At 38.3% G+C, this 27,544-nt stretch overlaps 1 protein-coding gene and 1 pseudogene across 1 annotated transcript; one reads left to right on the top strand and one right to left on the bottom strand.

Annotated features, from left to right (window-relative positions):
* Positions 1-546: 546 nt before the first annotated feature.
* On the top strand, positions 547-22,652 carry LOC120191461 (annotated as a pseudogene).
* Positions 22,653-23,045: 393 nt separating this feature from the next.
* On the bottom strand, positions 23,046-23,612 carry LOC120191462 (50S ribosomal protein 6, chloroplastic). The gene has a single exon (XM_039194407.1). The coding sequence runs from the start codon at positions 23,542-23,544 to the stop codon at positions 23,185-23,187; it is 360 nt and encodes a 119-aa protein (XP_039050338.1). The 5' UTR covers positions 23,545-23,612; the 3' UTR covers positions 23,046-23,184.
* Between the last annotated feature and the right edge of the window lie 3,932 nt (positions 23,613-27,544).

Genomic DNA, 27,544 nt, shown 5'->3' with positions numbered 1-27,544 from the left:
ATGTTTATATGCATCAAATACCAGGGTTGAAGAAATCTCACCTAATTGAAAAATGCTAGTGTGCAAATTACAAAAGGCCTTATATGGTCTAAGGCAAGCTCCAAGAAACTGGTTTCCAAGAAACTCCAATAAGTCAGATTTTTATTTATGGCTTTCCTTTATTATATTGATTATAATATATCATTTCCTTGCTTTATTTTGGATTGATCCTTCAGATATTTATTATTTATAGGGTTTCTTGTATCTTAATTTTTGGCTTTGTTGCTGGTAAAAATGTAATTATCATTACTTAATATATTTTCAAGTTGAACCTTAAACTTCCTCCAATTCCTCCGTTGCTCTATGGGAATGGTATTTACTTATTTTTGATTAAGTGACTGGGACATGATCCTCTGCTAATATTAAAACATGGGTTAATTTCTGTTGTATTTTTAAATTTAGGGGTGTGGTAGTTTTGTACCTTGATGGGAAAAGAGGCTTTGGTTTGGCGGTTAGCATAAAGTTTATGTTGCTGTTGGCTGTTATTTGTTTCTATTGGGCGTTGGGAATGTGCAGGAAAAAGGGGATATTGTTTATTGCAATTGATCAAACTAAACCTCTTTCAGATCAAGGTCCTTTTGATATTGTACTGCACAAGGTTAGCAGGATATGTCTTTGCATACGTTTAATTGTATCTAGTTTATCTGTTATTAAATTCATGATGAGATGAAAAGAGAAAAAAGAGATGCAAATAAACACTTGCACATTTATGGTCTTACTTAATATGACTCATTTTTGTTTCTAATGCAGCTGACTGGAAAAGAATGGCGCCAGATTCTTGAGGTTGGTGTGCGTCCCCCCCTCTTTTCCCTTACAATGGATGTTGTGGAATGATTGAGTGTGAATCCACTTCTGTTTGATACATTATGTTGTGGTTTTGATGTGTTTTTACATGTGAGGAACCAAATAAGGACATGTGTCAGACAATTGTGGTGTTTAACTCTCATAAGTGGCTGACATAATTTGCAGACTTATTGCTCTTTCCTTCCTCATGAAATCTGACTGAGTAGTTGAGGTCGACGCCTTAAGATTCCAGCGGGTGAGGATGTTTCTACTTCCATGGCCATCTAGCTGATTTTTCAGGTTTTCCTTAGCATTACCTGTGAAGCAAACTTTGTTTTGAATGGCTTTATTTGTCCTGTGTATAGTATTACCCCTTTCTGTCCTGACTCAAACCTAGCAAGTATAGAATCTGTTGTTCCTCTATATTTGCTGTATCATGCTTGACGAAGTGACTGGAAAAAGGATTCAATTGTTTGTAGCTACCATAATGTGTTCTAGAATGACAGTAACCAACTTATGCCTAAGCAAGGTTAAAATTCTTTCAAATTTTATTAGTAGCTGTTTGCTGGAACTTGGATGTTGCTAGCTGTTAGATTTGTCTAGAAATTAAGTTGACAAGTTGGAAATTTTATCTTTTGTTGGTGGCCAACTTATTGGAAATTTCATCTTGGTTGGTGGCCAAACTTTGAACATGTGAATTTCATATTTGGTGGCTAACTTGTACACATTGGAAAATTCTTTGGTAGGTGGCCAAACTTTGAACATATTGTTCTTGAAACTCAACTATAAAAAGGCCTAAGTATTTCCATTAGATATCATCCCAAAAACAAGTTCTCTCTTCCTCTTGTATTCTTTATTCTCCCACTTTGGGAATTCCAAAGAATTCCATTTGTTGTAATATTGGCGATATAGTGAGGTTATCATCCGGTGTGGTGCCCGAGGAGTAGACGATATTCTCGTCAAACCTCGTAAATTTGGTGTGTTCTCTCCTTTATTATTTTTTTATTCGGTTCTTTTCCATTGTGTTTCAATATTCAATAGTTTGACAGGTTTATCCGCTGTGCAACATTTGGTGGTTTTAATCTTGACATTTTAGGTCAAATTTAAAACTACGTTCGTGTGGGAAATAACCTGTTTTCCCCAACAATTGGCATCAGAGCTTCGGTTGAGGTTATCCTGGTGGTTCCGTTGCTGAAAAGATACAGTTCGTGATATTGAATATTGTTCGTTAGAATTAAAATGCCAAAATACGGATCAGTTGAGACATCAAGCTCTTCATCTGGACCGGTGAGGAGGGTGATGTCAAATGTAAATTTCTCGGTGGAGTTGTTCGATGGATCCGGTCATTTTGGCATGTGGCAAGGCGAGGTGTTAGACTCTTTATTCCAACAAGGTCTAGACGTCGCCATTGAGGAAGAAAAGCCCGAATATATGGAGGAGAAAGAATGGGGAACAATCAATCATTTGGCGTGCAGCACGATTCGATCTTGTCTTTCCAGGGAGCAGAAGTATGGCTACAAGAATGAGACTTCTGCAAGTAAGATGTGGAAAGCTTTGGAGGAAAAATTCCTGAAGAAAAGCTCTCAGAATCGTCTCCACATGAAGAAAAGATTGTTCAGATTTGATTATCAACCAGACACCAGTATGAATGAACACATCATTGCGTTCAATGAGCTAGTGGAAGACTTATTGGGCATGGATGAAACCTTCAAAGATGAAGATTTGGCTTTGATGTTGTTGTCATCTCTTCCAGATAAATTTGAGCACCTTGAGACAACGTTACTTCATGGTAAGGATAATGTTACCCTTAAAGATGTAACTGCTGCTTTGTATAGTTATGAACTCAGGAAGAAAACCAAGAATGAGAGCAAGTACAAAGCAGCAGAGGCCATGGTGGCAAGAGGTCACTCGAAAAGTCAAAAGCCAAAGTGGAGAGGGAGATCAAAGTCGAAGTCCAGACTGGGAAAAGATGAATGTGCCTTTTGTCATGAGAAAGGTCATTGGAAGAAAGATTGTCCGAAACTGAAGAAGAAAGGCAAAGCTGCTCCAGATGCATGTGTTGCAGAGCATGATGCACATGACTCTGACATATCATTGGTTGCTTCATCAACAACATTCCATTCCGATGAGTGGATATTAGATTTGGGTTGCACCTATCATATGTCCCCTAATCGGGAGTGGTTCTCCGATTTAGTGGAACTAAATACATGAGTTGTTTATATGGGCAATGACAATGCCTGTAAAACTGTTGGGATAGGTTCAATTCGATTGAAGATTCAAGATGGATCAACCAGAGTTCTGACGGATGTCCGATACGTGCCCAGTTTGAAGAAAAATCTCATCTCGTTGGGAGCCTTAGAATCCAAAGGCTCAGTAGTTACTATGAGAGATGGAGTTTTAAAAGTCACATATGGCGCACTTGTGATGATGAATGGCATCAGGAAAAATAATTTGTATTACTACCAAGGTAGTACAATTATTGGAGCAGTTGCAGCAGCTTCCGGAGGTGATGATTTGGACGCAACCCAGTTGTGGCATATGCGGTTGGGATATACTGGAGAGAAATCCTTGCAAATTCTGGCAAAGAAATGATTGTTGAAAGGTGCAAAGGCTTGCAAATTGAACTTTTGCGAGCATTGTGTTCTGGGAAAGCAGAAGAGAGTGAAGTTTGGCACCACTATACATAATACAAAAGGTATTGTAGATTATATTCACTCAGATGTATAGGGTCCTTCAAAGACATCGTCTTTGGGAGGAAACCATTATTTTGTAACTTTTGTAGATGACTTTTCCAGAAGAGTTTGGGTGTATCCGATGAAGTGCTTTAAATTTTCCTGAAATGGAAAAATATGATCGAGAACCAGACTGGTAGAAAGATCAAACGTCTTAGGACGGACAATGGAGGGGAATATAAAAGTGACCCATTCTTTGACGTTTGACATGAGTATGATATTGTTCGACACTTCACTGTTAGACATACACCACAACAGAATGGGGAGGCAGAGCGTATGAATCGAACACTATTGGAGAAAGTTCGATGTATGTTGTCTAATGCTGGGTTAGGCAAGGCATTTTAGGCTGAGGCTGTGACATATGCTGGCCATCTCATTAATCGTCTGCCGTCATCAGCGATAGGAGGAAAAACACCATTGGAGGTATGGTCTGGAAAACCTGCTACTGATTATGATTCCTTACATGTATTTGGATCCGCTGCTTATTATCATGTGAAGGAATCCAAGCTTGATCCGAGAGCAAAGAAGGCTCTCTTTATGGGAATCACCCATGGAGTGAAGGGATTCCGCCTTTGGTGTTTAGACACCAAGAAGATAATTTGTAGCAGAGATGTTACCTTTGATGAATCTGCCCTAGTAAAGAAGGTAACAAGTGAAGCTGTCCAGACAAGTAGTACTCCGCAGCAGGTGGAGCATACTCCAAAACAGGTGGAGTTTCAGCAGATGATGATCCCAGAAGTTGATGCAGCTGATTCTTCAACTCCAATAGAAGAATCAAAAGATGAAGAGGTTCAAACCCAAGAACCATTGGAGACACCAGAAACACTTGCAGTTACAAGGCCAAGGAGAGAAATTCGTAGACATGCTCGATTTATTGATATGGTGGCCTATGCTCTTCCAGTTGTTGATGATGATATCCCTATCACTTACCAAGAAGCAATACAAAGCTTGGAAAGTGATAAGTGGAAAAGTGCCATGGATGAAGAAATGCAATCTCTCTAAAAGAACGACACTTGGAAACTGGCACAATTACCGAAAGGTAAAAGAGCCATTGGATGCAAGTGGGTATTTGTAAAGAAAGATAGATCTCATAACAAGAAAGATGTTCGCTACAAGGCACGGTTGGTAGCTAAAGGCTACGCTCAAAAGGAGGGAATCGACTACAATGAAGTATTTTCCCCTGTTGTGAAGTATTCCTCCATTAGAATATTGTTGGCCTTGGTAGCACAGTTGAATTTGGAGCTAGCTCAACTTGATGTAAAGACGGCTTTCTTGCACGGTGATTTAGAAGAGGAGATCTATATGACACAGCCAGAAGGATACAAAGATAGTGGTTGTGAGAAATGGGTTTGTAAGCTGAACAAATCGCTATATGGATTGAAGCAATCTCTGAGGCAGTGGTACAAGCGATTTGATAGCTTTATGAAGAGGCAAAAGTATACTAGAAGCAAATATGATCATTGTGTGTATTTGCAAAAGCTCAAATATGGATCTTTCATTTATCTTCTCTTGTACGTTGACGATATGTTGATCGCTTCGAAGAGTCAAAAGGAGATAGACAAATTAAAGGCTCAGTTGAATCAAGAGTTTGAGATGAAAGGTCTAGGTGAGGCCAAGAAGATTCTTGGTATGGAGATAAGTAGAGATACAAAGAGAGGGAAGCTTTATTTAACACAGAAACAGTATCTAAGAAAGGTATTACAATGTTTTGGCATGAATGAAAATACCAAACATGTAAGTATCCCATTGGCTTCTCATTTGAAACTTAGTTCTCAATTATCTCCTAAAACTAACGAAGAACGAGTGTATATGGCAAAAGTTCCATATGCTAATGCAGTTGGGAGCTTGATGTATGCAATGGTGTGTACGCGTCCTGACATTTCACAAGCAGTTGGAGTTGTGAGCAGGTACATGCATGATCCTGGAGAAGGACATTGGCAAGCTGTGAAATGGATTCTACGGTATCTCCAACAAACCGTGGATGTTGGTTTAGTTTTTGAACAGGATGAAGCACTTGGTCAGTGTATGGTTGGATATGTTGATTCCGATTATGCTGGTGATTTGGATAAGCGTCGATCAACTACTGGGTATTTGTTTACTCTTGCTAAAGCCCCAGTAAGTTGGAAGTCTACATTGCAATCTACGGTGGCCTTGTCTACTACAGAGGCAGAATACATGGCAGTTTCAGAGGCTGTAAAGGAAGCAATTTGGCTTAACGGGTTGATGGAAGACTTGAGAGTTGTTCAAAGTCACATTAGTCTCTATTGTGACAGTCAGAGCGCTATTCACTTAGCGAAAAATCAAGTCTACCATTCAAGGACTAAGCATATCGACGTGAGGTATCACTTTGTGCGGGATATCTTTGAAGAAGGAAAGATTGTACTTCAGAAAATTGCGACATCAGAAAATCCTGCAGATATGATGACCAAGGTGGTAACAGTAATCAAGTTAAATTATTGTTTGAACTTGATTAACATCCTGAAAGTATGAACACCTTCGGGTATGTGGCGCTTGTGAGCGCAATTAGAGGCACTACAAATTTGGGGAGTTGAAGAAGTTGAGTAGGCTTGTTAATTTCAAGCCAAGGTTGAGATTTGTTAGATTTGTCTAGAAATTAAGTTGACAAGTTGGAAATTTTATCTTGGTTGGTGGCCAAACTTTGAACATGTGAATTTCATATTTGGTGGCTAACTTGTACATATTGGAAAATTCTTTGGTAGGTGGCCAAACTTTGAACATATTGTTCTTGAAACTCAACTATAAATAGGCCTAAGTATTTCCATTAGATATCATCCCAAAAACAAGTTCTCTCTTCCTCTTGTATTCTTCATTCTCCCACTTTGGGAATTCCAAAGAATTCCATTTGTTGTAATATTGGCGATATAGTGAAGTTATCATCCGGTGTGGTGCCCGAAGAGTAGACGATATTCTCGTCGAACCTCATAAATTTGGTGTGTTCTCACCTTTATTGTTTTTTTATTCGGTTCTTTTCTATTGTGTTTCAATATTTAATAGTTTGACAGGTTTATCCGCTGTGCAACATTTGGTGGTTTTAATCTTGACATTTTAGGTCAATTTTAAAACTATGTTCGTGTGGGAAATAACCCGTTTTCCCCAACACTAGCCATTTTTATTACGTTAAGAGTAAATAAATAGTCCAGTAAACAGATCTTAATTTTTTTTTAGTAATTATAGGTCTGTAGAGGTATCAGCTTCTTAAATCATGCTCAACTTCTTAGGAATCTGTTGCTATACTGTAATTTCAGTTCATTAGTATGTAAGTGTAGGCACTGGTTAAAAATGTAGCACATGCCTAACTCCTTTTGATACTGTTTTTTTAATTGTCTTCTTTTAGTTGTAAGCTTTCATATAGTGAGCCCTTTTGATTTATATTTTCAAATGGCTTCATTTGCTTTATGTTGCTTAATTTGTTGAGTCTCTCTTTTTTGTGGTGGTCTGTTGATTTGGTTATTTAATGGGGTCCTGCTTTCCCTGTTGCTCTTCTTTCTTAAATATCTTGTTCTTATATGAAATGTTTCCAAGTTTCAATAGTTCAGTTTCTGTGTGGCTTTATGTTGCAATCAGAGGATGTTTTGCTGTTAGTCACAGTGCCGAAAGGAAAAACTAGAAACCTGCCTTGCGATTTTGTTTGAATACCCAGTGCATTATAAACATATGAAGCATTCTATGTCTGTTTCAAAAGTGTTTCTTCTGAATAGAGTGAATGGAATTCTTAAGGGGGAAATTATAAAAGGTGAAAATTAAGAAAAAGGGATTGTAGATCTTTTTCCTTTTCTTTCTGGGTAAGGGTTATGAAGTGTTTGATTTTGGACTGCAATTGGTTTCACATGCGTTGAAAGTTATTATAGTGAAGCTTGTCTCTAGGGTTATTTGTATGCTTTCTACACATTGTGTTGAGACCAATCCTTCTTACATTCTTTACCATGTAACTGCAGGATTATAGACAAACACATCCAGAAGTCACAGTTCTCGATCCTCCTGATGCTATACAACATTTACACAATCACCAATCAATGCTACAATATGTTGCGGACATGAATTTATTCAACTCCTATGGTAATTTGCGGTGTCTTTTATTTTGTTGGCATTAGAACGCATTCCTTTTCCTCCCATTCACACCAGCTACTTTTTGGTTTTTGCTGAAACATCATCACATGAACTCCCTTCCTGATCAAAGTTGATATTAATGTTTTACCATGCAGGAAAAGTTGGTGTTCCTAGGCAATTAGTAATTAAAAAAGACACATCATCCATTGTTGATGCTGTAAACAAAGCTGGGCTGATGCTGCCCCTTGGTATGCATGTTTTGTCTTGTGTTATCATATGTGGTAGCATTCTATAGGGCCATTGAAGTTGTACAAGCTAATATGAATTATAGATTGTGCATTAGGCTTAAAAATCTGTTGTGTGGTTTGCTTAATGCCTGTGAGATCAGCCAAAGAACATATAGAGATGCTTTAATTATATCATGCTCCCAATCATGTGATTTACTTAAAGCTTTATATATATATATTATAAGTGTGTAAAACTTATTCTACTCATAGTTTTCATGGCAATTTGTTCTAATCAAACTTGCATTTTCCCATCGTTTCAGTGGCAAAACCATTGGTTGCTGATGGAAGTGCAAAATCGCATGAATTATCACTCGCTTATGATCAATACTCTCTCCAGAAACTAGAACCTCCACTTTTTCTTCAGGAGTTTGTTAACCATGGTATGGAGCTGCAGTTCTTAAGAGGTTTTTATAACTTCAAGGTTTACGTCTTTAACGTGCAATGCCTAACTGCTGTACTGTTTTTCCTAACGTCTGTAGGTGTCCTCTTCAAGGTTTATATTATTGGAGAAGCCATTAAAGTGGTTAGGCGTTTCTCTTTACCTGATGTGACTAAAAAAGAGCTCTCCAAAATTAAGGGTGTTTTTCGGTTTCCATGCGTTTCCTGTGCTGCAGCTTCTGCAGATGATGCAGATTTGGACCCTAGTGTGGCTGGTGTGTTGCCCCATCCAGGAATTCACCCCTTCTCATTTGCTATTTTTTTTAGACTTTGCTTGTGGCCCATTTTTAACATGAATGTTTGATCAACATAATTGTATTTGGAATTTGTCTGAATAAGTTTGCTGGGTTTTGCCAGAAAAGGTTGAACTTAGTTGATTGAGGCGTTTCAGTTAATTTCATGCAACATATGTGGGGTATTAGAAAAATGGGCACCCTGTTCAAGTATGGAAGGCTGTCTTAAACCTTGCCTTTTACTAGATTAATAGACCCTTACTTTTGTCTTCTCTTCTATTGCAGAACTTCCCCCTTGCCCTTGTAAGGTTGGCCAAAGAGCTTCGGCGGCGCCTGGTAGTTTTACTTTTTAACTATTATTTCTCTGGTTTATACTTAGAGAAAATAACCCAGTGACCAAAAATCCCATATAATATACGATTTTAACCAACTTTTTCCGGATTTGCCAAAATGACCAACAAAATCGCAATGCGATCGCTAATTCGCAACGCGATCTCCATTATCGCAAATTCGCGTTGCATTTCGCGTTGCGATAGTTGGAAATCGCGTTGCGATGGTATACAGTGTCGTTGCGATTTTCCCAATTCGCAATGCGAATAAGTAAATCGCAACGCGAATTGGGAAAATCGCAATGCGATACTGACTATCGCAATGCGATACTTACTATCGCAATGCGATAATACAAAATCGCAACGAGATACTGACTTTCGCAACGCGATTCTGACTTTCGCAACGCGATTTACATAGCGCCATTCGTATTAACGCGTTTTTTTTTTCAAATTCCAAACACGGATTTTTTCTTAATAAATCGGAAACTGAACCGTCCACACTAATCGCAACTCATAACCTCAAACCCAAAATCACAACACTCAGTCCCATCTCCATCTCTCACTCTCTACGGCGAAATTCGTCCCCATCTCCGAAGATTTCCGTCCCATCGCCGGCGAAATCCCACAACCATTCACAGTCAAAAATCCCTCACAATCATTCAGAAATAGAAAATCAACCTCCGAGGTTAGTTTTTTTTTTTATTTTGAAATATTTGCATTATTTAGGTTTTTCATATTGAGATTGATGATAAGTTTACTGGTAATTTCAATAATAGATTAACCATTTCACTTAGATTTCTTATTAAATTCATTCGATTGCTGCCAATACTGCTAAACTGTTTAGCCTGTGAAGTTAGTATTTGTCTTTGTTTTGTCTTTTGGTTGAAGTAATGCAGAAGAAGAATAGTTTCGAGAATGAAAATCGCAACGCGGAAATAACTATCGCAACGAGAGAATCGCAACGCGAAATAAAAAATGCAACGCGAAACAAAAATCGCATTGCGATTTTCATTTCGCGTTGCGATTTTCATTTCGCGTTGCGATTCTCTCGTTGCGATTCTCTCGTTGCGATAGTCATTTCCGCGTTGCGATTCTCATTATCTCGTTACGATTTTCATTTCAACCAAAAGACAAAAACAGTGTTGCAAATTTTAGTTTCAAGAATAAACTACTATTTTGTTTATTGTTTTGTTTTTGGTATATCTTGACAGTGTAGTTTTTGGTATATCTAATGGTATGTTTATTGTTTTTTGTAGAAATTTTTTTCGGCTTCATTGACATTAAGAATAAAGTTAGCCTAGCCACTACAATTGCTTCGAAGCTTTCACCTGCACAAAGAAAATTGTTTGAAGAAACCTACTTCGGGCCATGGTTGAGAGTACAGCATCCGGGTGGAGATGCTAGTTTGACCCATTTGTGGGTTCAGACCATGACTAGCGATCTACCCGACAGTATACAACGTGGTGAGGAAGAGATATGGTTTCATTTTCCACCGGCGTATACTTGTTTTTGGGCGGAAGGAGTTCTGCTTAATCACTGGTCTACGATTCGGACACGATGATGTAGGCCGGTACACTCGTCTATCACCCGCCCATCATGGTTATCCAGGGTTTTTCCTGATGAGTCATAGAGAAGCCGAACTTACACGTCAACGACATGAAAAATTGTTTTAATAAAAGATGGTTTTACTCGGATGAATGACGTCGATGTTGTCCGAGTATGCCTTCTACTACTTTGTATGCCGGCTTTTTAGGCAGAGAGGCCAGACAACCTATTCCTCAGGAGCTAATATTATTGGTAGAGGACCTAAATGCATGGAATCTGTTTCCGTGGGGTTCGTATATGGAAAGCTACCTGGACTAAGTTGTCGTCTGCCTTTGATGACCGCAAAGTTTGCGGGGCGATGGGTCGAAATACACTTTGTCAGGCTTTGTTTGGGCCTTTAAGGTAAGAATTTCTATATAATGTTTTTCAAATTATAATTAATTATTTAACAATTACTAATGTTTGTTATTATATTGTTTGTAGATTTGGATATTCGAGGCCTTTCCCGCCATGAAGACATATGCAATAAAAACTTCAAATGATATTCCCAGGGCTATTTCCTGGAAGAGGAAACGTCTGTTGGATTGGGAAGACTTAATACCATATGCGACAATAAATAATGTAATTAACACAAATACTATCATATAAACAGTTATTAATAGTAGACGTTTAACTTTGTTTTAGTTTCTATATTTTTAGGAGGCCAATACTCCATTAATGAGACTGACACCCACGGAGGCTGAGCTTGCCACTGATTGGTGGCAAGCTAGTCAGCGTTTTTTTGATGGCACGAATGATGAGCAGCTCCACTTCCTCCACTTCGAGAGCCATCACCTCACCCAGAGCCATCACCTGATCGACCCGACTATACACCTCTACAACGAGAGCCATCACCTATCCCGTCACATCATCGAGCCTCTTCTCCACCATCACCTCATGATCTCCACCATCACCATGACAAAGATGCCACGACAAAGATGCCACGACTTCTATCTGGTGAGGTTGCCGCTCTACGTGAGATGGTAGTATCGTTGTAGAATGAGGTTCATACTCTACGCACGAGGTAAGTTTAAGATTTTTCATATTTAACTTGATGATAAATTTACTCGTAATTTCACTTAGATTAACCATTTCACTTAGATTGCTTAGTAAATTTATTCGGTTGCTGCCAATTCTGCTAAACTTTTTACTTTAACACTGTGAAGTTAGTATTTGTCTTTGTTTTGCCTTTTGGTTGAAAGTTTGAAATATATTATCTTTGTTTTCACTGTTTAAATATCATGTCTGTTTATTTACTGATATTTGTATTTAATTATTTAGCGGACCGATAAGGTGGATGCTTTACGTCGGGTTTTTCTTGCACGACAGAGTTCACGCATCAGACGGCGTGCACGTGCTATTAAGTCTCCGTATACCCCAATAGTGCGAAGACACCGCAAGAAGAAGCCCGACTCGCCTGTCATCCCTCAAGAGTCCACTCCTATCGTTGAAGAGGCCCCTATCATCCTCGAGAGTCCCCTCCCACCGTTCAAGAGGCCACTGTCATCGTTGAAGAGGTCCCTCCCACCATTCAAGAGCCCGATTCACATGGCGCATATGTAGGATTATTTTCATTTGATATTTTTTGTAAATTTATGTAAGTTACTAATATATGTCTTTTTTTGTAAAACAGCATATCGATGCATGGGTGTCACGTCTTCTAATAATTAGGAAACTTAAGGAAATAAAAGAAATACACGATATACAATTATGTCGACGTCTTTTAACGCCGTTCACTTGAAGAATCAACGAGATGAATCATTGCGTGGGCAATGGACAAGCTAAACTTTATCCTGCATGGTGGGAGGTCGATAAGGTTATAGATTGAGTTTAAAGGTATTCATAAATAAGTGCGCAAATGAATGAATTATTACTTATGATTGTAGGTGTTTATCCCTGTTTTGGAACGTAACCATTGGCTTCTCGTCGAGCTTCAGATCCCATCCCTTAAGGCAATAGTATATGACAGTATGATAAATTACATATCATTGGCTGATTTAAGAGATATTATTAAGGGATGGAGCTCTTATTTGGCTAAATTCTTGGATGCGATAAATTATTGGACTCGTTCTGGAAACAAGAAGCCAAAGAAGCTCAATATTACAGTTAGCAGAGACGAGACCGCACCACAACAAACGAAAGGACCCAGAGGGGATTGTGGTCCTCTCGTATGCTTGGCGTTGGACCGTTTGATCACAGGAAGTATAAAGTATCTACATCTCACCGATATAGATAGAGCTGCAGTAGGCTTGTGGTTTCGACATTATATGGCTAGATCGATATACGAGACGCTGCCTACCTGCATCCGCGTTATAAAAATGTCCATAAACAATTGGTATGTTTATAGGCTTGTGGTTTAAAAATGTTTGGTTAAGTACCTAGAATTCAATAATTTGCTGTTTGTAGGTTTTAGATGTGTAGAAAGTGTTGTTTGAGCAAATGTTTGGTTTATGCAGGTTAATCTCAGAAGTGAGCTGCGTGAAAATGATGTATGGCAGCAAAGTTGATTCAATAGTAGAAGTGTTATTTTCTCTAATAATTATTGCTTATTTTTTGATTGTTTAATTGATTTGTAAAAGGTGATTTGTAAAAGTTGGTTTGTTTAATTGATGTTAACATAATTCTTATTTGTGCTTGTTTAATTGATTGAAATGTAATGGTTGATTTTGTTGATTTCAATCTGCATTATGTTGAAGGCAAAAAGTACTATCGCAATGCGAAATGAAAATCGCAACGAGAGAATCGCAACGCGAAAATGAAAATCGCAACGCGAAATTAAATTCGCGTTGCGATTTTCATTTCGCATTGCGATTCCCTCGTTGCGATTTTCATTTCGCATTGCGATAGTAATTTCCGCGTTGTGATAGACATTAAGATGATTGCCTATTAAGTGATAACAACTGAACAGATCATAGCAATTTTCAAACTCAAGTTACTAATACATGCCTAACTGAAAATGTTAAAGTTCACACATAAAATCTACATAATACAACGTTTGCATTTAAAAATCACCTAAGTTAACAGTCCCAAAAGGTGAAGCCAGTTGTGATTGGATTTTAAAGATGATTGCGATTTTGATTACCTTTTTCTTGACACCATATGAGCTTTGGATTTTGATGATGATCCATATTTTGGTAGAGGAAAAGATGATTGTGATGGCACTGGTGATCCACATGTCAACCTTGTATGACCACTTTCCTTGCACCGACTACATGTCGATCTCTTCTTCTCTTCACCCTTAGACGGTATACGATCGGGACTTTTTGGTCGGCCAGGTAGCCTTCTGTCCATGGCTGGTGGCAAAACTGTTTGTAAGTCATCTGGTATGTCCCACTCAGAAGGATGTGAAAAAGGGTAGACAATCTCGGCATAAGTCTGTCGATATACTTCTAGTGTAGCAATCCATAGCGTATGTGCTTGAATCATCTTGGTTTAGATGAAGAGCAACTTTTATAACATGGCCACACGAATAACCAGATGTTTGCCATTTCATACAACTACACGTCCTTGCATTTAGATCGACAAGCCCATTTAAGTTATTATCCAGCACTTCAAACAAAGTGTTTGAACATGGTTCAACTCTCCATGACGTTGACTTCACAACACGTTTCGTTATCTTTTTTTTAGTCCATGGTGTAACACGATGTTCCAATGTTCCTGTAAATTTAAATAAATAATACTTAGTAAAATATATGATAAGTTACGAATTCAAAGAAATAATACCTGCATGGTTTCTTTTCTTGTAGTACCACTGTTGAATAGAGGCTCGAAAAAACTCCATTAACATAGTAATGGGTAATTTCCGGGAATGACGACTTAGAGCGTTAATTGATTCTGCACTATTAGACGTCATGAAACCATATCTTGCTCCAAGTTGATGTACTCTTGACCATCTTTCAAACCCGACATCTTCTAGTGTTTGAGCACACTGAGGCAAAACACGTCTTAAACAGTTTATATGCTTATTGAAATCCACTTCCCGATAAGCCTTTACAGCCTTCCAGTATGTCCATTTGTGCTTTTTTATACCAGCAGACCTTAATTTTAGATTTCTATACAAATGAACACCACAAAGTCCATGAAAAGCATCTGGGAAACACCTTCTAACAGCGTTGTCAATTGAGTTTGCCCTATCGGATATGATTGTCAGATTGCTAATAGGACCTATGCAATCCCTAAGATGCCCCATAAACCATGTCCATGAATCAGAGGTTTCAGATTTGCCAACCCCGTAAGCTATTGGCAATATCCCATTGTTAGCATCCATGGCTACTGCTAATAAGTTTACTCCAAGGTATCGACCTTTCAAATGTGCTCCGTCAACTATAATAACTGGGCGCATGCAAGTAATAAACGAACGAATCTACAAAATAATATACACAAGAAATATAATCATTTAAATGTGAAATGCATGTAACTAACAGAAATGAGTCAACAGAATTATATTGATTTACTAACCGCAGCACTAATGGCGATAAACAGCAACTCAAAGCGTCCATCTCTATCTGTTTTGATATGAGTTACCGACCCAGGATTTTTCAGCTTTAAATTGTGACAATAAGCCGGCAGTTGGGCAAACGATGCTTCTGGCGACCCCCTCAACAATTCCAAGGCATAACATTTGGCTCTCTAAGCTTGAGAATATGATATACTAATCTTGAACCGAGCATTCATGTCAGTCATAATTTCATGTCCCCGATATACCCTGCCATTCAAAAACATTAACTCAGCCAGAAAACCACCCAACACCTTTTTGTTTGCCTGTCTATGGTGAGGAAAAACTTGGGTTCTTGAACATGTATGTTTATCAATAAAAGTCCTAACTTGAAACATTGCGCAATCTTTTATCCTCTTTGCAATCATACGCCACGTACAGTTTTTGTCAATCGTACACCTTGTTTCGAAACGATCTTTGCTTGATTTGTTAACTTTTAGTTAATAGCCATCTTCCACACATTTCGTATACAAAGCTATCTTCAAGTCTTCCTTTGTATCAAAACAATCATCTTTCTTGATACGAATAACTTTTGTGTAACAATCAACTGCTTTCTTTGCCAACTCTTCTTCCGGTAGCTGAAGTAATTCTAGCATATTCCAGTTATACTCCCGTGGCATTTTCTTTTTTTCGGGGACTTTTTCTTCTTCTTTTTCTTCTTCAGGATTATATGAATTACAAAATAGATGTTCAACATGTTCATTCACAGTCGTAACTTCCTCCTCATTATCATCAACAACATCTTTCTCGGCAACGGGTGTTTAATCATAAAAATTCGGGTATTGACCAATAACAAAATCATTACACGCAGGGTCTGTTTCTTCTTCTGAAACATCATCAAAATCTGTGTATTGACCAATATCAAAGTCCGGGTATTGACCAAGATCAAATTTCGAATACTGACTAGTACTCACAATTTTTTCTCTTGGCTCATCATCGTCTAATTAGTCAATACGAAAACCGGAATTTGGTGCTGAAAGTTGATTTGGATTTGGATTAGAGAAAGGCTGTGGGTTTTGAGACCCACTTAGTTGATTACTACCCGCTACTGACCCAACAATACTACTTCTAGGTTCAACAACATACAATGTAACATCATCACTTGAAACATTAATGTAAGCAATGAATCGTTCAACATCTTCATTGTCGGTTAACAAATAAACTTTACCATTTCTCTTATAAGATAGCCTAAATCCACTTAGGGGCTCTAAATTCAATTTCTTTGAAACACGTAACATTAGGGTTTCATAAGTTAACTTCTTTAATAACAGTTTTAGTTGAAGATTCATGGGTAAAGGCATATATTGTAAAACACCATGAACATTCTCCCATGACCCTCCAAAACACAAATCTATCCAAACATGATCAACATTAGATGATTTCATGGTTGTAACTAAACAAACGAGATGCGAAACTAAGACATGTTGCCGGATGGGGAAGGATGTCGTTGGATATAGGAACGGATGTCGCCGGAGAGAGTGATAGATGGAGATGGAATGAGTTGCGATTTAGGGATTTAGGTTATGAGTTGTTGCTGCTGCGTAGATATATACACAAAAAATTTGGATTGCGAAACTAAAACCTGTTGCGAACTTTGAAACTCGCATTGCGATTCTGTATTATCTCGTTGCGAAAGTCAGAATCGCGTTGCGAAAGGCAATCATTTGACCATCGCAATGCGAAATGCAAATCGCAATGATAGAATCGCAATGCGAAATGAAAAAGGCAACGAGGATTAACATGCATAAACTTTTAACAATTATTGAATTCTAGGTACTTAACCAAACATTTTCAAACCAAAAGGAGTATATATGTTAACAAAACTTGCATTATGTGTATTTTATGTGTGCACTTTTAATATTTTCAGTTAGGCATGTATTAGTAACTTGAGTTTGAACATTGCTATGATCTATTCAGTTGTTATCACTTATTAGACATTCATTTGACTATCGCAACGCGAAAATGGCTATCGCAACGCGAAAATGGCTATCGCAACGCGAAAATCGCAATGCGAAATGAAAATCGCATTGCGATTTTCTCGTTGCGATTTTCATTTCGCATTGCGATTTTCTCGTTGCGATAGCCATTTCGCGTTGCGATAGTCTGTTTTGCCTTCAACATAAAGCAGATTGAAAATCAACAAATTAACTATTACATTTCAACACAAATTATGTACACATCAATTAAACAAATCAACATTTACAAATCATCTTTTACAAATCAATTAAACAATCAAAAAATAATAATAATTCTTATTTCTTCATCAATTATTGAATCAATGAAACCACAACTTTGTGACCCCGTACATCCATTTCACGCAGCTCACTTAAGGATTAACCTGCAGAAACCAAACATTTGCTCAAACAAGACTTCCTACACATCTAAAACCTACAAACAACAAATTATTGAATTCTAGGTACTTAACCAAACATTTTCAAACCAAAAGAAGTATATATGTTAACAAAACTTGCATTTGACTTACCAATTAACAATGGACACTTTCATAACGCGGATGCAGGTAGGCAGCGTCTCGAATATATTGCTCTAGCCATATAATGCCGAAACCACAAGCCTACTGCAGCTCTATCTCTATCGGTGGGAGGTAAAAACTCTGTGCTTCCCGTCGTCAAACGCGCCAAGCAAAGGCATACGAGAGGACCACAATCCCCTCTGGCTCCCGGCGATTGCTGTGGCGCGGTCTCGTCTCTGACAACTGTGACATTGAACTTCTTTGGCTTCTTGTGTCCAGAATGACTCCAATACTTAATCCCATCCAAGAATTTAGCCAAATGAGAGCTCCATCCCTTGAAAATATCTCTCAAATCAGACAGTGATATGTAATTGATCATGCTGTCATACACTATTATCTTCAGGGATGGGAGCTGAAGTTGGACGAGAAGCCAGTGACGACGTTCCAAAACAGGGATAAACACCTGTGATCATAAGTAATAATTCATTTATTTGCGCACTTATTTATGAACACCTTTAAAAAATTTAAAAAATAAACACTAACCTTATCGACCTCCCACCATGCAGGATAAAGTTTAGCTTGTCCATTGCCCAACAAAAATGATTCATCTCGTTGATTCTTCAAGTGAACTGCGTGAAAAGCCGTCGGCATTATTGTATATAGCGAATTTTTTTTATTTTTCCTAAGCTTTCTTATTATTAGTAGACGTGACACCCACGCATCGATATGTTGTTTTACAAAAAATACATATATTAGTGAATTACATTAATTTTTAAACAAATTAATCAAAATCATATATAAGACAAATATAAGACTTACCTCCCCATCCAAATAGCCACTGTCTTCAACCCCTAATAGCACACCCCACCAAGACCGATCAAGCAACAAAAACATTTCATCGTTGAGTTTGCTGATGTCAGTGTAACACCCTTGGCTCCGCTCATGTAGATAAAAATCAACTGCGGTCTTAGCCCAAAGGGTATTATCCACAATTGTTTCCGGTAGTTGTCTCCTCTCCACTTCAGATACCAGAAGGGTACTAGCCGGTAACTCATACGAGAGCCAACTCTCATCCATTATGTCCGGAACCGGTGGGGGTTTCTCAATACTTCGATATATTACCCCATGTGAATCGGGCTCTGGAATGGTGGGAGGGACCTCTTCAACGATGACAGTGGCCTCTTGAACGGTGGGGGGGAATCTTGAGGGAGAATAGGGGCATCTTGAACGATTGGAGGGGACTCTTGAGGGATTACCGGTGAGTCGGGCTTCTTCTTGCGGAGTCTTCGCACCATTGGGGTGAACGGAGACGTAATAGCACGTCCACGCCGTCTGATGCGTGAACTCCGTCGTGCAAGGAAAACCCGACGTAAAGCATCCACCTTATCGGGCCGCTAAAAAAATTAATACATAAATCAGTAAATAAACAGACATGATATTAAACAAAGACAAATATGTTTCAAACTAGCATTGTATTCACCCAAGTCATTATTCTATCATAGTTCACAAAATGCTCAGATAACATTCCAGAAGTAAGCACTTATATAAACATTTAAAAGGACAACATATATAAACATTCCAGAAGAAGAATAGTTTACTTTTGCAACACGAAACTTAAAATCGCAACGCGAAAATGACTATCGCAACGCGGAAATGGCTATCGCAATGCGAAATGAAAATCGCAACGACAAAATCGCAACGACAAAATCGCAACGCGAAACACAAATCGCATTGCGATTTTGTCGTTGCGATTTCATTTCGCATTGCGATTTTGTCGTTGCGATTTTCATTTCGCATTGCGATAGCCATTTCCGCGTTGCAATAGTCATTTTCGTGTTGCGAAAGTAAACTATTCTTCTTTTGCAAATTGAAACTTGAATGGATTGCATTACTTCAACTAAAAGACAAAAACAAAACCAAAAACAAATACTAACAAAAACAGTTTAGCAGTATTGGCAGCAACCGAATGAATTACGAGTATGAAAAATCTTAAACTTACCTCGTTGCGTAGAGTATGAACCTCATTCTGCAACGATGCTACCATCTCACGTAGAGCGGCTACCTCACCGCGTAATGTAGACACCTCAACACGCCATGCACCATCGTCTTTGCGTAAAATACCGACCTCCTCACGCAAGGCATTGACCTCATCACGTAACTCCCCTAACTCATCCCGTTGAGGTGGAGGTGGAGAACAGGGAGATAAACGTCGTGGCATCTTTGTCGGTCGCCTATCTTGCGGTGATGGTGGAGAAGAGGCTCGATGATGTGACAGAATAGGTGATGGTTGTCGTTGTGGAGGTGTATAGCCGGGTCGATCAGATGATGGCTCTGGGTGAGGTGATAGCTCTGGGCGAGGTGATGGCTCCCGAAGTGGAGGCTGCTCATCAACCGTTCCATCAAAAAAACGCTTACTAGCTTGCCACAAATCAGTGGCAAGCTCAGTTTCCGTGGGTGTCAGCCTCTGTAGAGGAGTGTTGGCCTCCTAACAATATAAAAGCTCAAACAAAGTTAAACGTGTACTAGTAATAACTTGTTTATAAACATATGGTAGTATTTATGTTAACTTACATTATTTATTGTCGTATACCGTAGTAAATCTTCCCATTGCAAGGTTCGTTTCCTCTTCCAGGAAATAGCCCTGGGAATATTATTTGAAGTTTTTATTGTATATGTCTTCATGGCGAGAAAGGCCTCAAATATCCAAATCTACAAACAATATAATAACAAACATTAGTAATTGTTAAATAATTACATATAATTTTGGAAACATTATATAAAAATTCTTACCTTAAAGGCCCAAATAAAGCCTGTCAAAGTGTATTTGGAACCATCGCCATGCAAACTTTTTCGATCATACAAGGCAGACGATAACTTATTCCATGTAGCTTTCCATAAATACGAGCCCCACGGAAACAGGTTCCACGCATTTAGGTCTTCTACCAATTTGATTAGATCATTTGGAATAGGTTGTCTGGCCTCTCTGCCTAAAAAGCCGGCATGCAAAAGAATTAGAAGGCATACTCGGACAACGTCGACGTCATCCATCCGAGTAAAACCATCTTTCTTATTCAATAATATCGTCAGGTCTTCCACGTGTAGATTCGGCCTCTCCAGCTCAGGAAAAACCCGGGATAACCATGATGGGCGGGTAATGTGTCTAGTGTACCGACCTACATCATCGTGTCCGAAGCGTAGACCGGTGATTAAGCAAAACTCCTCCCGCCCAAAACAAGTATACGCCGGTGGAAAATCAAACCATATCTCTTCATCACGACGTTGTATAGTATCTGGTAGATCCCTAGTCATGGTTTGAAGAAATAGGTGTGTCAACATCGCATCTCCATCGGGATGTTGTACTTTCAGCCATGGCCCGAAGCAAGTATCCTCAAACATATTTCTTTGTGCAGGTGAAAGCTTCGACGCAATTGTTTTGGCCAGGCTGACTTTATTTCTTAAGGTTAATTGAGCCGAATAAAAGTTCTACAAAAACAATAAACATACTAAGTTAGATATACCAAAAACTACACTGTGAAGATATACCAAAAACAATAATAAACATAAAGAGTAGTAGTTTATTCTTCAAACTTAAATTTGCAACACTGTGAATTTCTTATTTGTCTTTGTTTTTTGCTTGAAGTAATGCAATTCATTTAAGTTTCAATTTGCAGAAGAAGAATAGTTTCTGAAAATGAAAATCGCAACACGAAAATGACTATCGCAACGAGAGAATCGCAACGCGAAACTAAAATCGCGTTGCGATTCTCGGTTGATTTAATAAGCAATCTAAGTGAAATGGTTAATCTATTATTGAAATTACCAGTAAACTTATCATCAATTTCAATATGAAAAACCTAATCATAATGCAAAAATTTCAAAGAGAAAATAATTAAAAAAACTAACCCTCGTTGGTTGATTTGGTTGATTTTTCATTTCTGATTGTGAGGGTGGCTCTGAGAGATGGAGATAGACGGATTTCGCCGGAGATGGGGACGGATTTCGTCGGAGATGGGTGAGAGAGTGAGAGATGGAGATGGGACTGAGTTGTGATTTTAGGTTTTAGGTTATGAGTTGCGATTACGGGATATACTGTGGACGGTTCAGTGTTCCAATATATTAATATTCGTGTTTGGAATTTAAAAATAAAATACTTGGCCAGGATACTAATGGCGCTTTGAAAATCGCATTGCGATTATGTATTATCGCGTTGCGAAAGTCAGAATTGCGTTGCGAAAGTCAGTATCGCGTTGCGAAAGTAAGTATCTCGTTGCGATTTTGTATTATCGCATTGCGATAGTCAGTATCGCATTGCGATTTTCCCAATTCGCGTTGCGATTTACTTATTCGCATTGCGATTTTCCCAATTCGCGTTGCGATTTACTTATTCGCATTGCGAATTGGGAAAATCGCAACGACACTGTAGACCATCGCAACGCGATTTTCAACTATCGCATTGCGAAAATACAACGCGAATTTGCGATAATGGAGATCGCGTTGCGAATTAGCGATCGCATTGCGATTTTGTTGGTTATTTTGGCAAATCCGGAAAAAGTTGGTTAAAATCGTATATTATATGGGATTTTTGGTCACTGAGGTTATTTTCTCTTATACTTATACGTATGTGTAGAATAATTTGATTAAATCATTATTTTTCTTCTGGATATATATAGGGTCTTCGGCTCTTTAACCTGGACATTATCCGGGAGAATGGAACCAGGGATCATTTTTATGTGATTGACATAAACCAGGGTTTCAAAAAACGGTCCGCGACCGCAATTTCGGCCGCGATATAGTGGTTTCGCCGCCGTCCGAGTTACCCGGGACGGCCGTAATAGCGTCCAATAGCGCCAGCGACGGCCGCAATCACGGTAAATCCAAAATAACCGAAAACGCGACCGCGATTTGAAACCCTGACATAAATTACTTTCCTGGCAAGTGAAACTTGTACCTTTATAGCATGCTATCATCATTCTCTGTTGGAACTTTGAAGCACCTTGCAGACAACTGACATGCTCTGAATCGTTTGTGAAAATATTGCAGGGTATGGGAAAATGCCTGGGTATGAACATATATTTACAGATTTTCTCTTGAGGCTGCTAGTGCAGAGTCGATACAAGAAAAGATCGAGCTAGAAACTTTCTGAAAGCCTGGGACACTTCAAAGCATAAGATGGTGGTGTTAATAACATGTGCAAGTGCAAGGTATGATGTGTCTTGCGGTTGTTACTTTACCCCCCCCCCCTCCCCCAAAAAAAAATATCATCGTGTAATCCCTGATAGCAGCTGGAGGAGGTGGGTGCCATATCAAAGCAGATGTTTATTGTCAAATTTCCATTCAAAATTAACAAATAACTTGATGTTCTGAATATGTTTAGCTATTTTCATTTTAGATGTTTATTGTCAAATTTGCATTTATATCATCATATAGTTTTTTTTAATATTTGAACCTAATTTCGAATTACAAAGACGAAATGTATGTAAGAAAAATTGATCTTGATTTAAGTTTTAATGTTAACAAGAAATTGTCTCCTTCTGACAAATGTGTGTTTCTACAGTAATATTACCTACCCTGGTTGAAAAAGGGGGTAATGAAAACGCATAATTTTGAAAAATAACCGAAACTAAATTGAAGGGCAAATCCACCTCGAAATCAAGGTCCAAAGACATACATAGATGTTCATCAGAGTACATTTCAAAAACCCAGAGAAGCAATAGATGAAGAAGAAACTACCCAGTTGAAGCAGGTGCCTCTAGAGCAGAAGCAGCGAGAGCAGCCTCAGCAACCTGGGCATTATCATTGTCGACGCCGCTTGAAACAAGGGTCCAATCAGGAGGGAGCGGAGGTAAAGGAGCGTAAACTGTGGGTTTCCTCCTTACGTCCCATTGCTGCGTCTTGCGTGGCCTCGTCTTCATATGATGCTTGGTTGCCTTCTTCTGCGGCCTCGATGAACATTCTATCAACAACCCACAGCTGGAGATTGTTAGAGAAGGGTGATTACGTGCCTTAATTGAAGGAACGGATGAGATGGAATTGGGAACGAAGGTGATTTGGGGAGCACAAATTATGGAAACTACTGGCATTCCCATGTTTTTCTATTCTTCTTTGGTTCAACACAAGAGAACAGCGTGACATCAAATGAGTGTCTCCGGACCTTAGCTTTTAAGATAACGTGTGCGTTATCCTCTGCAACTCTTGCTTATTACATCACATAGAGTAAATTTCAATTAATTTGGGCCTATTTTCCTACTATGGGTTTGGGTCAACCCATTCAATATCTGTGCCTCTACGTCACGATTCACGACATGCCGAGTTCTAAGCCTTCCTCACTCGGCCAAAAAAAAAAAAAACGTTGGCACTGACCCACGTACCCACAGACAGAAAGCACGCAAAATCCTTCATCTCAGTGAAAATCAGTAATCAGACTGTAATTCATTGGAATAAAAATGGAACCTCTCCACTATAATAAAAAACCCCCAAATCCCTCCATCCATCGGATACCGCCAGCTCCTTCCTTCCGAATCCAGTCCCCACCCACTTTGAACTCGACCCATTTCTCATTCATCCCCTACCTCCCATACCTCTTCCCAAATACATCCGTTTCCGTCTAATGTACAAAAATGTTTATAGGGTCACATTTTTTTGCTTACAACCCGTTTTCCGATATGACTTCCACTCACATGTATACTGCTATATATATGCAAGACTCAGAGGGTTTTTTGAATAAAAAGGGCTAGTGCCAAAACCAGAAACATAGAAAAACCCCATGGATCCTTGCCCTTTCGTACGACTTACCGTCGGCAATCTAGCCTTGAAAATTCCGGTTGCTTCGAGACCTGCTCTGTCCGTTGTTCATCCTTCTTCATCTCTATGTTTTTGTAAGATTAAGCTTAAGAATTTCCTCTTACAGACCGCCGTTGTTCCCTGCATGCCTCCTGAGAATCAGTTTACCGACAAACAGCTACAGACCTTAGCCGCTACATTCCACCTCAGTAAAACCGATATCGACAAACTCGCAGAGAAATCCATCTTTTCCGCCAAGCCTTGTCTCAAGATCGCTATCCACACCGGCCGGAGAGGCACAACTTGTGGGATTAACTCAGGCCGTCTGATGGGAAAAATGTCGGTGCCGTTGGATCTGGCGGGAGGGATTGTGTTTTCCTCAATGGCTGGATTTCAGTCGGGAAAGAAGCTAATAAAGGTACTTCTGCCCAGTTTCACTTGAATTTTAAAGCAGAACCCGACCCCAGATTTGTTTTCCAGTTCGACGGTGAACCGGAATGTAGCCCTCAAGTGTTTCAGATCCAAGGAAATATCCGGCAGCCCGTTTTCACTGGCAAATTCAGTTTTAGGAACACCGGTGACCGGAATCAAAGATCCAGGTTAGTTATATAACCCCCATTAATGATTCAATTTTCATGCTCTTATGCCAAGTTGGTTAATTTGAACACAAAATAGTGCGGTAAAGCAAACTCGAATTTTTTTGTACTTTTTACTGTTTAGTTAGTTTGCAGTGTTTGTTTTTGCTTGTCAAATAAACTTTTTCAGTTAAAATCGGACAGGCCATTGCAGTCGGAGTCGAGTAACTCTCTGTAGGCCTGTAAATGAAACGAGACAGATCACGAGTTACCCGAGATCGACTTGATCAATACTCGATAAATACTCGAATTGAACGGACTCGAGATCGAGCTCGAGAGTTCTTAACGAATCGAAACGAGTTACTCGAAAAGCTCGTGAACAACTCGAAAATATAATATATTAATATATGTATTTTTTTAAATAATACAGTAAGATTTTATGTATTTAAGGTTCATATTCGAGTTTGAGGCTTCAATCGAGTTAAATTTAAGATTTTTTTTTATTTCGAGTTGTTCACGAGTTTCAATTCAAGATTTTAAGTTCGAGTCGAGCTTGAAAATTTTAAGCTCGCGAGTTTTCGAGTCGAGTCGAGCTTCATTTTAGAATTTTCGAGTCGCTCAGCAATACTCGAGCTCGACTCGACTCGTTTACACCCCTAACTCTCGGAGTTGGTTAATAAAACTTAAATTAAGATAATTAAATTTATTTACATTGTATAAAGTAATATTTTATACGTAGCCTTTAAATTGATTCATATAATGTTATTTTATATGTTGGTAATATTTTAAATTAACCCAATAGAATGAATATAGAGTTTATCAATATATTTAAAGGCTATAAATATATTGTATTTGTCTTACAAACTAAATTTTAAATAGATATGTTCTTTAATGACTGTATAAATTACTGAACGACTGTTGTATAAAGTACTGAACATAAATTAAGTATAATGAATGAATTACTAAACATATTAACATAATATTATTTATTTCTGATTACAATTTACATAACATTATTGATATTTTAAAATCATATAAAATTGATTTAGTTGCACGAATTAAGTAGTCTTTGTAAAAAATTAATTGTTATTATTCTTTGAGGACCCGAATTCAAGCATTATAGATGTCATGAGTGTGAACTTTTTTTTTTGATAAGTTAGAATTTTATTATCCAAATAGCAATATGCTACAAATACAACCAGGATTCAATACAAATCATTTACAATACAATAATCAGTGGTCATCAATACCCCAATGTATGTAGAGAGTAAGATTCACATTATCTACTCTATTGAATTTCCTACCGTTTAGTTGAAGACATACAATAGATTTAATATCTTTTAGAAATTCATTTATAGGCCTAGATCGGCCTTGGTACAGTCTTCTGTTCCTTTCTTCCCAGAGAAAGTAAACCAATGTATTCAAAGCAATCTTCATTACAATAGATAACAATGATTTTCCTTTCCAATTTGAGCTCGTCATTTCCAAGAATTCTTCCCATAAGTAGTCTGTAAAATGCAAACCAGAAAAAGAGAAAATGTGTTCCCAAAGAGAAACATCAGTAGGGCATAATAAGAAAAGGTGATAGTTTCCACTTCAGAGTTACATAAAAGACAAGAGCATTCATTAGTAAGACCAATTCGGTGGAGACGATCCTTGGTAGGGAGTCTGTCAAGAAGAGTCATCTAGGTTATCATACTATGTTTTGGAATGTGCAGGGGAAACCACCTTCATTGCCATGTAAGTATGCAAATATTTTGTTAAGTGGGACTAAGAAAAGATGCCCTCTTGGAAAGGCAAAAACAATGGTTTTGATAAGGAAAAAGAATATCCCTTTTTGTAACCTGGAATCTGGATTCACGCTAATCCTAGAGAATCTGTACCTTTCACAAGCAGCAGCAGCAGCAATATTTCTGAAGGAGATCCTTTCGAAAGAAATGGTAAGAATACCGTAAGATCAGAAAATGCCTGGTGAATAGGATGGAATATAGCCATGAAAATGGAGAAGGCGGCTGAAAAGGATATGGAATGAAAACAAAACAGAACAAGTTGGCTTTATTTGTTTTGACCTTGAGAGGTAAATGAAGCTATTTTTACTTCTCAAAATCAGAAAAATCCAAGTTCAGAATTTTAACAAAGTCGATCTTGTACTATGCAGTGCATGCATAAACTAATTCAAGTATTCAACCCCTTCTCGTATTATCAAATAAACTGTTTCCCATCTTTCAAACATATTTTTTAAAACACGTTCATGCATGTTACTCGAAATGATTGATTGAACGACATATTTCTGGAAAAAATTATTAACTACAAGAGCCTCATTGGTCGTGTCAGCCATCAGTTGGTGCTCAAGCTCATTTATTAAACCTCTGGCTTCTTTTTTCATTCTTCCGTTTTTTGATGAAAACTTTTTCTAATCGAAATATCTATTTTGATCTTAGGTATTGTCATCAGTCACTTAATAACCAATAAAGCAAAAAGAGAGGGCAGATTATAAGGGCTAAAGATGGGGAAGGAAAGGAAAGCAGAGGAGGCAGATAGCAGCTCTGCAGAAACTAATGAATGGAGATGATGAGTCCCTAACTTCTTTCACTACTCTCTCTGCAATCTTTTTTCTTTTAGGCCCTTATTCAATGCTGCATTTAATGTTTTCCCAATCTTTTTTTACAGGAATGGAAGCATACAATTGATGTACAATTCATCAACTCTTATTTTTTTTAAGTAAGATCCA

Source organism: Hibiscus syriacus, unplaced genomic scaffold, assembly GCF_006381635.1.
Source record: "Hibiscus syriacus cultivar Baekdansim isolate YM2019G1 unplaced genomic scaffold, ASM638163v2 tig00116969_pilon, whole genome shotgun sequence".
Lineage (NCBI taxonomy): Eukaryota > Viridiplantae > Streptophyta > Magnoliopsida > Malvales > Malvaceae > Hibiscus > Hibiscus syriacus.
This window is presented reverse-complemented; position numbering and strand designations above follow the sequence as displayed.